Source organism: Lactuca serriola, chromosome 3 (genome assembly GCF_051521515.1).
Source record: "Lactuca serriola cultivar US96UC23 chromosome 3, Lser_US96UC23_V15, whole genome shotgun sequence".
Taxonomy (NCBI): Eukaryota; Viridiplantae; Streptophyta; class Magnoliopsida; order Asterales; family Asteraceae; genus Lactuca; species Lactuca serriola.
In genome coordinates, this window is record NC_136410.1 from 86,760,322 (window position 1) to 86,773,969 (window position 13,648).

Here is a 13,648-nt window from a genome sequence, read left to right on the forward strand (position 1 = left end):
GTGCATCATGATGCTTTATTGTGGATCATAGTGCTCCATCATGTGTGTTGTTGATACTTATGTGTTGTATATCATGGATGAATGTTTCTAAATCTACTACATGGTGGATTGTGATTGGTTGACACCATTCATTGTCCTATGGGCCAATGGGTTTGGCCTATTAGGGTTTTAGGTCTGATCCCTCCAATATAAGGTAGGATGCTTGCTTAGTCATTTGATGTATCTTATATTCTAAAGTGATAGGTGAATCTTTGTGAAATTTTACTTGTCACCTCTGTTTGAGAACTCTGAAATAAAGAATACTCTCATCCTGCCCGTAGATGTAGGTCACCTTAACCGAACCACGTAAATACTAGGTCTTGTGTGCTTTTGGTTTTGTTAGTTATCAACTTTACTTCCTAACACATCTCTTTTCCACTCGTGTCAATCTCCTCACTACCGGAAACCATCTCTTCTTTGTCACCTTAATTATCTACTCTACCACCTAATCTCATTCACCCACCTCTTCAAATGAACAAGGATATTACCTTAAAAGCTTCACTACTTCGAATTGATGCTCGAACTAATATAAAATTCCCTCAAACTTTCATTCTTTTTGCAAATATATTAGTTGAGAATGTCTTAACAAATCAACATGTTTTCAACCGGTTAAACTATTTAAATTATTATATATTTAATTTTATATTTATTTAGTACTTTAATTATAATTTTATATTATTCTTTATTTAGTATTTCTCCTTAATTACGCGTCATATAGCCTAACTATGAACTCTCTCTCTCTCTCTCTCTCTCTCTCTCTCACACACACACACACACACACACACACACACACACACAACTTGCCTTCTAACTCCCTCCTACTCTACAATAGTAAGTACAATATTATATATTAGAGTGTTCATACTTTTTTATTTAAGTTGTTTAAGTTGGTTAAATTTTTTTTCAATCTATTTACATTTTTTAGTTTTAAATTGGTTAACCTGAGTTCAACCAATATATTTGATAGATTATGTTGTTAAATAAATAAACGGATCAACCCGATGACAACTCATTTATTTAACACGTTAAATTGGGTTGAAATCTTAACCCATTTAAATAAACAGATTGGAGATATTTAACGCATTTAATAAATTGGTTGAATTAAAATTAAACCCAAATTGACGCATTGTCGTTTCTATGTGACCCAATCTAAATTATTTATTCAATTAAGACAATACAATAGTCAAAGAAGATTATGTCAAAGCCACATACCTTATCTTGAAATGTCAACAATCCAAACTTCAGTTTTTAAGACTTCACTCCCATCTTTTCAAATAATTTAAACTCTATTATAATTATTTAATCCGAATTAAGGATAAATTTACCACCAGAAGCCAGGTGGTACACTACGATATTGCAATTTTGTATGACATGCTTTAATCTCATATGATTCTTTCTTTCTTTCAAGAAGAAAAACTAATTTTGTTTAGCCGAATTTTATCTTTTATATTTTTTTATAACACATATTGTTCTCAAGAACCAACTTGCCTCGTATTATTAACATGAAATATGATATTCAATTTACCGTAGTAAAGGAAGTTGGAAGGATTGTTACAAAGCTAATCAAGATCACAAAAATATGTAAACCACACATCAAATCAATGGGTGTTTGGGATTTAACTTATTTGAAGCTTTCCCAAGAAAAGTACATCAATAAAGTTTTAGAGAAACTCATTATTGAAGATGCAAATGCAAGAAACACACCTTTAAGAAGTCACTTGAGACTCTCAAAGAAGAAATTCTTAAAGACAGAAGAAGACAATACATAAAAATAACATGAGCAAAAATTTTCATTGTAGTATACAACTAAATATTATACATACATAACATGAGCATAAGAACTCAATCGTTTAAATTACAGTATATAACCTTACGTATCAGATCCCCAGTAACACATACAACACTAAACCCTATCAACATACAACACTCACGTGGGAAGAATACAGTATAACACCAATGACCAAACCTCTCAAGTAACAATTAACACGCCTTATTTCAAGTAATCACAATAACCCATAAACAATTAATATGTGCGACAACAAAACTACACACCCAATTGTTGACACACACAATCAGGAACAGGGTACGTGTATATTGATTGTTTTGGTTTTCGTTCCTTTATCTCCCCTGACCTATTTCTTTGCCCTTCCACCACCGCTTCTTGAAAATCCACCCAACTCATGCTCTTGTTCATGAAAATCTGACCCAATAACACCATGTTTGGCCTTATCGTCTTCAAGTTTAGGTATGTTCTATGCCCCACCTATCATATTAAGTCATCTCCCCATTAAGTCAAAAAAAAAAAAACAACTTAATTATTAGTTATTAGTTATTAGTTATTAGTTGTTTACCATTGCATTGTGCATGTTTCCAGGGGAAGCAGAGATGAAGATATCACTACGCATGCTAACATAGTAATCAACAGCGGCCGATAAAGAAGCTTTCCCTTTTATTTGGGCCCGCTCTGCTGACGAGGCGAGGCTCTTTTTGTCTTCCATGTATGGGAAGAGTTGGCGTAAGGCTGAGATCCTAGCTTCTCCACCGTACACCTGTATATACACAAGTCAAATGTCGAAAATACCCTTTAATAATATAATATACTATCAAAATGAAGTGTGTATATCCGGACCTTATGTGAAGCGAGATATAAACGGGTGTTATTGTCAAAACCCAAAGCTGCAAGTAATAATCCGATTTCTTCGGGTGTCAATGGGCACCTTCCTTGGTTTCTTAACTCTTCATCTGTGAAGCGGGAGTTCATGACTCTTCCTTGCCAAATGGTTTGGCGATATTTAGCCAAAGCCAACTTTTCGGCTTTTCCTCCACCAAAATCACATGCCGAATGAGCAGCCATATCCTAAGAATACATAATTATGTTAGCATTATGAGAATTGTGACATAACCTAATCTGGTAAGCTATATATGTGTGTGTATGTGTGTTTTTTACTGAAAGAACGACTTAAAAAAGAAAATCATATCCTGCCTACCCTCATTTTACTTTTACCTTTCATTTCCCAAGATGGTGTCATCATTTTCTTTTTACTTAATGAAAAAAGAAAAAAATGCAAGGTCTTTCATGAAAAAAAATAAAGATGAGGTTTAATCCGGAAAAAAAAAACACAAAATATAAGGTCTTTTTTTAGATTAACCCCATCTTTTAAACATAATTTATCTAGAGGGAGATGTTTCTTTTTACTTAATGGGCTTAGTAGGTTAACCATTTAATCTAGACAATTATACATGGTTGTTTTGTTGACTTAATCTAGACAGAATGACTTAATGGGTTAATCCCAGAAACCTGGCTTAATGTATTAAAACACTAATCCTTTACCTATTTTCCCTTATTTTTTCCCATCCAAACCCCTTTCATGTTAAAATTCACGAATATTGTTTAAACCTAATGATTATTGTGACAAACTTTTGTTGGAAACTTGGAATGTAAGTGTAAAATAGTCATTTAATCTCATTCAGACTTCAGACGGTCTGGAAAAGAAACAGACTTTATGCATACAACACTTTATCCAGACAGACAGACGACAGTACCTTGTCAAAGCGAAGGTGTAGGGAGACAAACTTGCCGGCTCCATGGCCACTTTTGGTATCAACAACTTGTCGAATGTATTTGGTCCCGGAGACCGCATCGATACTTTCAACAATCGGGTACCGCAAACGACTCACAAGTGCCTCACCAAGACTTCTAACATGAGGAACAAAAACCAATGCTTCAAAGTTCACTTTGCAACGTAACCTTTGGATTTCAATTGGCATGTTGTCAAAAGCTAATCGATGTGAAAATGGTGAAATTGCCGCTATCCCATAACTAAAAAAAACGCCATTAGAGTATAATCATGTGATTAGTAAATCTTTTATTCTAAGGTATGTAATTAGGAAAAAAAAAAGTAAAAAAAAATACCAACCTTTCTAAAACGGGATAGACGTTTTCGAGATACCAATTTAGTGAAGCATGAAGAGGTGCGTTTTTAACTCGGGTAGATCGAATGGCGGAAGCGTAATACTCTCTTGTGCTCCATGCATATTCATCGGGCAATTCTCTAATTATCGATATATCGTCTTTTAATATATTCACAAAATGATCGACATCGAAAATATCCTCGAAAGTGCTGCGAATTTAAACACATGTGTAAGAAGATATTAGATTAAATAATTTAAATGTTGAAATTGAAATGTTTTGTGGATAGAATCTTATGGTGTAAAAAAAAAGACCTTGTGTCTTGCCAAACGGGATTCACTTCAAGATATGGTATCACGAGTGTTGCATTGAGGATTTTTGCAATGGCAACCGCATCACATATCTAATAAAAATATGTTCATATGAATAAATGAAAATATCATACGTTTATGAACCTTTTAGTTTGAAAATGTACAAAACATACCCCCATTCTTTGTTGGTTCAATCCTCCATCAAGGAACACTTGGATGAATCCGGAAGACTCAGGCATCGATGCTTTAGTTCATAAATCAACCCATTAGAAATTTTAAACATATGAACACAAATATTAAGTTTATTTAAATTGTGTCCAAATTTAAAAATTGCTTACAAGAAGTGACTGTTGATTCAACAAACGGTTTCCATCCTTGGTTGGACAATGGTTCCCAAAGATCAGATAAATGCTCATCCGACTAAACAAGAAAGCAAAGAAATTGAATAATTAAATTAAATAATAAATAAATAAATAAAATATTACAAGACAAGATGAAAATTATCAGTCGAATCAAAAACTCACAACTTGGTGTTGTAACGCACTCTTAAATAAACGTGAATGCCTAAGCTTTGGGCCATTTAATTCCTGCAAAAAAACACATTCAGACTATGAGACGCTTAATAATACTTTCAAGTTTAAACCCCCTTAAAACATGAAGAAATTACCATATTATGCCATGAAATACCCTTGCTAATTTACAAAGAGACAAATACAGATTCAAAAGGGGTAGGGCTAAATGTAAGAAGTAAGAACTAGCTACGTACTTCAATTCATTTGTATATTATAACAAAAAATATTGGCGATTGCAAAATTTTGTATTGATATGGTCGAATTGGGGAAGTGATTTTCGTAGTCGACAATTAAGATTGATCATATCTTCTTGGATTTGGCAACATGACTTAAATAGGCGAAAAAATCCAAACACGTACTTTCCATTTCCTCTTCTACAGATCTTAAAACATGAAACATGATGCGAAAAACACCATCAATGACTATAAAATCGGTTAACGATGACAGGAGCAAATTTCGTCTTGAAAACTATTAAAAATTGAGACTTTTTGCAACACGGTTGTGCCCTAACTGTATCCGAGCTGGAAATCGGCTTCCAGGTATTCAACTTTTGTAGTTAATTGGAGTGTTCAACAATTTTCGCGGGTTTCCAGAAAAAATGGAACTTTTAAGGTCCCATGTGAATATGTGATTTAGGATACATACATTATTCCTTCGATTATGGATCAAGTGAATTTAGATGATGAAATTATGCTATTTATGGAAATTGAATAACACCCAGAAATCATGAAAGATGCATCAACATTTAATCTATGCAATTTATAAACCTAAACAAGTTAAACGTTGTAAATGGCAAATACGCAAGCAAATTGGATGATTAAAAAAATGCCCAGAAAGAATGAAAGCCTGTAAGGGGATTAAAGAATTCAAGTTTCATAAAATTATCAAAAAAAAAATCCCAGCTTCCTACAAACACATAGGCACATTAACATCTTAAATCTAAAATGGGTTTTGATTAAATTGCGAGAGAAAAAAGAAAATAAAGAAACTCACCGACAGAATTGGGGAAGAGGAGCCATGCCCCAGTGGAGCAAAAACGGACAAAATGATGAACAATAGAGCAGAAAATGACACGCCGCCGTGATGGTGGCGGTGGAGGTTCATATTTGTCGGCGGTGGCGGTGGCAGTGGCGGTGGCGTTGGCGTTGGCGTTGGCGAAGTGGTGGTGTGAATGAAAATGGGAAAGAGAAGAGCAAAACCCTTTAGTTTAGGGTGAAGAGAGTGGCAGAGAGGTCAATGAGCAAGAGTAAAAGCATCTAATCTCACATGGGGTCTTCTTTCGTTATCGTACATTCGGAAACAATATTATATTCGGTGATAATAAGTGCTATCGTATATAATAAGGTTCAATACAACAGCTGCAAACATTCAATTAATTAGCATGGAGATGAGGTGTGACTGTGTGTCGCTTTATCGGAAGATGTCGATGCATTGAAGGCGGAGAAAGTCACCGTTTAGTAAAACTTACGTGTCATGAAAAACAATAGAAAAATACCGTGTTTTTATTATATGAGCTTTCCTTTTTTTTTTTTGTCTTTAATAAAAATAATGAATTTTCAATTATTTAGTATCTATAAACAATATACTATCTCCGTCCCAAATTGATAGTCCACTTTTGAATTTTAAAGTCTTTTTTATTCAACTTTGACCTTAAATATTTTTATTTTTGATATATAATACTTGATGCAAAATATATGAATGGATTGTATTTTAAATGTTTTTTCATTTTTATAAGTTTTATCAAGTAATATATAACACAAATAAAAATATTTAAGGTCAAAGTTAAAGAAAAAAGACTTAAAAAGTCAAAAATAGACTATTAATTTGGGACGGAGGGAATATATAATTTATTTAGATGTTTATTTCAAGCAAAATTATAATGATTATCCATGTGATTTATAAAAGTACATAATTTTTGTCTGTAACCTTTTTTCTTTGCAAGTGAGCGCTTAAAAGATGAGATTTGTTTATGATTTTGATTTTCATCCGACTTTCTTAGATTATGCATTATGGCTTTTACAGTTAAACCATGATGCCCGATATGAACCACATACCGTGCACACCGTCCTAAGAACATGATGCCTACATATATGGAGTGGTGGTTGATAACAACCATGTCGTTTTTATCTTTTTTTAATTGAGCACTTAAAAGATGAGATTTGTTATGATTTGTGTTTTTGGTTCGGTTTTCTTAGGTCATGCAGTACAGTCTTCACGATTAAATCATGATGTCAACCTGGACCAACTACCAAGAAGTGCACACCACCCTATAGATCATGATCCCTATATGAAGCGGTAATCGGTGACAACCATTTTTTTCTCTATTTTATCTTTACAAATGTCTTCTTCCTTCTTTCTTCATTTTCTCTTTTCTCTTTCTTTCTTTTTTATCTCTTCCTGTAATGACCACACCATCAAGGTTGTGGTGCAAAATGATAAGAACTAAGATGATGTTGAGGTGGTGGAGGGTTGGTGTGATGACCATACCCACCGACCTTATCAAATACCTATTTTTTTATTAATATTTGTTATTAAACTTAATTATAGAAAAATAAAATAAACATAAGGCTCACACCCCAACCCCACCATTCCCTTCCCTTGTTTTCCTTTCTTGGTCCTCACACCTTAACGTTCACCATTATCATTGTGATGAAGTTGGAGTTGCATCAGGAACAACAATATATGTTGGTTTCATTTATCTTAATCATGACTTTGGGGAGTTACACTCATAACTTCTTCAACTTTCCTCGTATTATGAAAACAAATTGATCCGTTGTTTCTCTAACATACACATTCCTATCTTCACATTTTTTATTTCGTGTTGGAATTCTCATTGCCTCTTAGAATTTAAGCTTCCAACCCCATTCTTCAAATCCATAACTTTCTTAACTTTAAAACGCGGTTCTAATTATATACTGGTTCCTTCGTTTTAAGATTAAATATTTGAGGCTGCATATTTTGTGGATTTATTTACTATTTTTCTTCTACTATAATGGATGAGAAGTACAAACATTAGATAAAATAAAAAGGAGAATTAGAGACATGTAGTAAGTACAATTGATCCTTGGAAATGCTCGGACTTCTTGTATATGAACTATTTTCTAAATAGACTTTTTGATTCACTTTATAATATGTATTATTGTAACATCCCAAAATTACAAAAGATTTTCGATTCATAAAATAGATTAACCAATTAAAACCCTTGTTTCAAAAACCATTCAATGACATTTATTTGATTAAAACAATACATTATCATAGTCAAATTAAAAACCGCATAAACGAATAACTTCGATGCGAGTGTATAGTCCCGCCGAGCTCTTCACACAAACAACCTGCAAAACATTTAATCCACAACTGTAAGCATAAAGCTTAATGAGTTCCCTAATATACCACATATTCCATCATATATACAATGCATCCACACAAAGTGTTTGGCTCTAGCACCGACCTGACAAATCTCCTATCAACATATACATACGTAGCATACAGTCAACTGGCAAGACCCTTGTCTAACATACGATGAAACTAAGTGCCCTACATTGCACATATAAAACAAGGAATTATCCTAGTCAACTAGCATACATGTACTCTAACAATAACAATATCGTACCATGCAAATTATATATAATGGGATACATGGTATAGTGAGAAACTGACCTAAACTGAAGAACCGGAGAAGCACAACAACACTCTTACCCTTTGTATTGGTCAATCCCGCAAATCGAAGAACACCAAAAGAGATAAATCATCAATCAACATACCAAATCCTCCAGGTTTGACCCCAAAGTTAAACTGGTCAAAAGTCAATAGTCAATGATCAATAAAAGTCAACAGCCACCACAACGTGTAGACCTCTTAGCCACATCGTGAGCATGTCGAGACAAAATAGATGGCATGCAAGACTTTTCCACGTCGTGGACCCTCATTGGCCGAATCGTGGGAACGCCAAGATAACTCAAATGTGAATAAGCATTTCACCATGTCGTGGGCCCTCCTTGGTCACGTCGTGGTTGTTGTCAAAACTTTAAGAGATTAATTCTTATAGATCTAAGCCCAAAACTCTGGATCTAGTCCTTCTCAAAGACTTAATGGATAAAGTTTCCAACTTTATCCATTAGGAACTTACAACAAGACAAAATCTTAATATCTAAGTCCATAAAGTCCTTAATATGACCTCAACTTGTGCATGGAGCAAAGGGAACCAAGGCTTAACATTTTTTCCGTCACCTAGGGACAAAAAATGGTCACCAAACAAGCCTAAGGTTATAGAGTTATCCAAAACTCCAAGATCACTTCTACAAGGGACTTCATGGCATGAAAGAAAGAAGAGGATGATAAAGCTGGAAGCTTTATACCTTCCTAAGCTCCACAAGATGCAGGAGATGCAAGATCTGAAGTAGATACACTCTTATAACTAGCAAGCATGCCTTCTTTTCTTCCCAAAGTGTAAACAAAGTCTTCAAACCTCAAGAACACCAAGAATACAACAAGAATCATCAGGGGGGCTAGGGTTTCATTTAGGAAGGTTGGAGGCTGAGAGGATGCCCTAATCTTGAAGTTAGAGGCTTTAAATACAAAAGAAACCCTGAAAATTCATGGGCTTGGGCTACCACAACCACCACGTCGTGGCACACTACTTGCCACGCTGTGGTGCTCACCAAAAAAAGTGCGATCATAAAATCTATGTCACGTTGTGGGCATCCATGTACCACATCGTTGCAAATTTTTATCTTCAAAAACCTTACATTTAACTCCTTCAGGTTACCAACTGATCCATTTTATAAAACGGGTGTTACAATTATATAACCCTTTAACTAAAATACTTATGAATTGTGTGACTTACTAGAGAAAAATAAATATAAAATTGAAGATGTTAGAGAAAAGAAATTTATAGTCGCCTCAATTTAGACTATAAAATGAATTATAGTAAAACAAATTATTATTGTCGGACTTTAAATTGAGGATGTAGTAATGTAGCTCAAAAGAGTAGATATGCCCTTACTTATGAAAAAGACGGATGTAACACTCATATTTTGGGAAAAAATGTCATTTTATAAAATTATTTGTGACGTAAATTTATTTAAAAATAAATAAATATATAAAATAAAAACAAATAAATATATAAAATAATTAATTTAAACGTTTCAATGTTAACTAATAATAGTAATCATAATAGGGAAATTAATAAATTAAAGGGTAAATTACACGGATGGTCCCTGTGGTTTGGGGTAACCTGCGCGCCTAGTCCCTGAGTAAGATTTTTAACTCGGATGATCCTTAATGGTAAAATTCGTAACCCACCTAGTCCCTCACTTAACATTTCGTCTAGTTGCTCTGTTAAAACACCCCACATGCAAGGCACGTAAGGGCATTTTTGTCTTTTTAATATTCTAGTGTTACCGCCATGTTGTATACGAAGAGGCGATCATTTTGATCAGTACTCCATCTTTTCATTCAGAAAACCCAGACAAAAATTTCACACTCGAGATAAGAAAATCCTAATCGTGATATCTTCGCCTCTGAAACGCAATGGTGTTGTGGCGTATACGTGCAAATATGGAGGAAATCGATGTTGGACGTCGTTACTGTAAGTATTCTTTCACTCTCAATCTTCTATAACTTCGATTTTGTTGAAACCTTATCTGAAGTGGGTTTATTTCATAGGGGGCATCCGACAATCTTTTCCATTAGGTTGTACCATGGTGGAGATTTACCAAATTCCTTGGAAGAAAGTACATCAAAGGAAAACAAACGTATGTGGACTTACTCGACATGGATACTTTCTCAGTGCATGACATTGATGAAATGATGGAACAGTTAGGCTATGTTGATGAAGGTATACCTTTGTACTATCACTTTAAACGACCTTTTTCAGATTTAGATTTCGGGTTATTTGCTTTGGGTAGTGATTAGGATGTGAGACATCTGGGTACCTTCATTTCCAAGCATAAGTTGATTGAAGTCTATATTGAGCATGGAAAAACCCAATTACATACATACACAATATCCCCAAATCAATCAAAAATTCAAATAAAGGAAATTATTGAACCTCCATCATGTTCTCGTAGGCTTTTCTTAGATTTGTATGATACTGGGGAAAAAAATGTTGTTGGGGATACTTCTAAAGAGGCTAATGTAATGGACCTTACTGGAAATAACAATATGGACTTAACTGTTATTGATAATGGGAATAATGACAAGGAAGAAAATCCATGCGTTGAAGTTAAAATTGGGAACAAATTTGAGTACACAAATGAAGTTGAATTTGGGGATGGTAACAAGGATGGAGAGGATCCATGTGCTGAATTTGAAAGTGGGGACATGTTTGAGGACATAAACGAAGAAGAATTTGGAAGTCGGGACAACTTTGACGATGATAGTGGTTATGAATCCAGTGAGTCTGATGATATAGACTTTTATGTTGACAATGACAACATCTTAGATGATGTAGAAGTTGACATGAATGATTTCAGTGATAACATTGATATGGATGCAGAGTGGGTTGGAGGTATGAATGACATTGTGGTACAAGAAGAGAATGAAGTTTGAGAGCTTAATGAAGTACTAAATAACGAGGTACTTTTGTCAGGCTCATCTTCGGATGAAGGTCCAGCTGGTCAACGAAAGAAGACCATCAAAGCTATCCAACGAGCTCACGAGAATGATGAAGCAAATGTTGCTGAACCATTTTATATCCTTCAAACCTTTAATACAGCCCAAGAGTTTAAAGAAAGAGTTAAACTCCATGCTATTGAGACAAAAAGGGAACTTGGTTTTGAAAAAAATGACAAGAATAGGGTAAGAGTTATGTGTAGGGGGACAATACCAAAGCTAGGAAACTTAGACAATAGTGGGGAAGGTCAACAAGAAGTCAACAATAAAGATGAAGAGAAGTGTCTGTGGAGCCTCTACGCTAGTAAATAGAAATGTGATATAAACTGGATGGTCAAATCTTACAACAAATAACATCGTTGTCTCCAAACTCAGAATGTTAAAGCTTGTACTTATAAGTTTCTCGCCAAAAATATTGCAACTCGGGTGGAATCTAACCCAACTATTCCAATTCGTGCTTTACAATAGCAACTGCAACGTGATTACCAAGTGGGACTTTCCAAGATGAAAATGTTTAGGGCTAGAACTTAAGCTCTCAATCAAGTGCGAGGGGATTATGTTGGTCAGTATACTCTATTGAGAGATTATGTTCTAGAACTTCAAAAACATAACCCAGACACGACTGTGAAGATTGATGTAGAGAGTGAACCAAATCCAAATGCAGAAACTAGAACTTTCAAGTGCATATACATCTGTCTTGGTCCTTTAAAAAAGGGATTTGCTGCTGGAAAAAGAGACTTTCTTGGTCTCGATGGTGCTTTTATGAAGGGTCCATACCCAGGACAAATACTTTCAGCTGTGGTAACCTTTTTTTCATATGAACTACATTTATATTATAAAAAGTTGTATTTTAGGTTATTGATGGTGCTTTAATTGTGAAATTTTACTTATGTAGGGAATTGATGGTAATAATGGAACATAACCACTGGCTTATGTTGTTGTGGAATCTGAGAGTACGAACTCATGGACTTGGTTTCTAACTTGTCTAGGGGATGATTTGGGTTTAGGAACCAACTCAAATTTTACGTTTATGACAGACAAACAAAAGGTATTAATTTGAATATCAAATTCATACATTATATATGGCGTACTTTTAATACATTATTCCATGTATAGGGAGTGTTACCTGCTATAGCAAAGTTGTTTCCATGCGCTGAGCATCGTTATTGTCTTCGTCATATCCATGAAAACATGAAAGCTAATTGGAGGGCAAAGCAATTCAAAGACTAGCTATGGGATTGTGCAAAAGCATCTACTGTTCAACAGTTTCAGCGATCAATGGAGGAACTTAGAAAACTTAATAATGATGTGTATGAGTGGCTTAAAAACATTCCTCCTCAGCATTGGTCTCGTTCACACTTTACAAGTAGATTTTAATGTTAGATCATTAGTTTGTAACAATGACTAATGCATTATTAATGATTTATCAGGTAGGGCTGATACAGATGCTATGCTTAACAATATGTGTGAATCTCTAAATAGCAAGATTGTTGAAGGTCGTGATGTACCAATCATTACATGTTTGGAGTACATTAGAGAGTACTTAATGAAGAAAATTGTAACTGTGCAAAAGGAAATTGATAAAACTGAAGGTCCCTTGACTCCTACAACTACCATATGGGTTGGAAAACTGAAGAAAGAGGTTACACAATTAAGGTCTGTTTTCTGTGGGAATGGGAAATATCAAGTCAGTAAAAAATTTCTGGAATAGTTCGTGGTAGATATGGGCCAACAAACATGTTCATGTAGAAGGTGGGAAATAATAGGGATATCATGTGCACATGCAATAACAACTATGTGGGAGATGTTGAAGAACAAAGAAATTGATAAGATACCTGAACATTGGGTCCATCGAACGTATTGGTTAGAAACATGGAAGAATATGTATTCTTTTACAATTCAGCCAATCAATGGAAGGAACATGTGGGAGAAGTCTACATGCCCTACAACCTTACTCCATCCAAAACACCATGTGCCCATTGGAAGACCAAAGAAAAAAAAGAAGGAGATCTGCCATGGAGGTTGAGGATTTGGTGAAAGGTAACCAATTGTCAAGAGCACAAAAGTCAGTGACATGTTCTAAGTGTAACAAAAATGGGCATAATGCAAGGACTTGCAAGGGACAGAAGGCTGGTGGTTCTCAAACTTCAAGGAATGTTGGTGGATCACAAACTTCAAAGAATGTTCGTGGTGTTGGTAGTGCA

At 34.7% G+C, this 13,648-nt stretch overlaps 1 protein-coding gene across 1 annotated transcript; it reads right to left on the bottom strand.

Moving 5' to 3' along the window:
* Window positions 1–1,805: 1,805 nt before the first annotated feature.
* On the bottom strand, window positions 1,806–6,147 carry LOC145092805 (O-fucosyltransferase 39-like). The gene is made up of 10 exons (XM_079030788.1): window positions 5,826–6,147; window positions 4,785–4,847; window positions 4,599–4,680; window positions 4,434–4,504; window positions 4,264–4,352; window positions 3,957–4,160; window positions 3,583–3,859; window positions 2,669–2,896; window positions 2,391–2,588; window positions 1,806–2,302 (listed from the first exon to the last, which is right to left on the bottom strand). Exons 1-10 carry the CDS (start codon window positions 5,934–5,936, stop codon window positions 2,084–2,086), a joined length of 1,542 nt encoding a protein of 513 aa, XP_078886914.1. The 5' UTR covers window positions 5,937–6,147; the 3' UTR covers window positions 1,806–2,083.
* Between the last annotated feature and the right edge of the window lie 7,501 nt (window positions 6,148–13,648).

What these genes read in the sequence shown, in the direction of transcription:
- LOC145092805 (XM_079030788.1), bottom strand. Translation starts at nt 5,936, where the DNA reads ATGAACCTCCACCGCCACCATCACGGCGGCGTGTCATTTTCTGCTCTA. An exon ending in GTCTATCCCGTTTTAGAAAG is followed by an intron (nt 3,860 to 3,956) that starts GTTGGTATTTTT and finishes CGTTTTTTTTAG; the next exon opens with TTATGGGATAGCGGCAATTT. An exon ending in TACACCTTCGCTTTGACAAG is followed by an intron (nt 2,897 to 3,582) that starts GTACTGTCGTCT and finishes ATGTATTCTTAG; the next exon opens with GATATGGCTGCTCATTCGGC.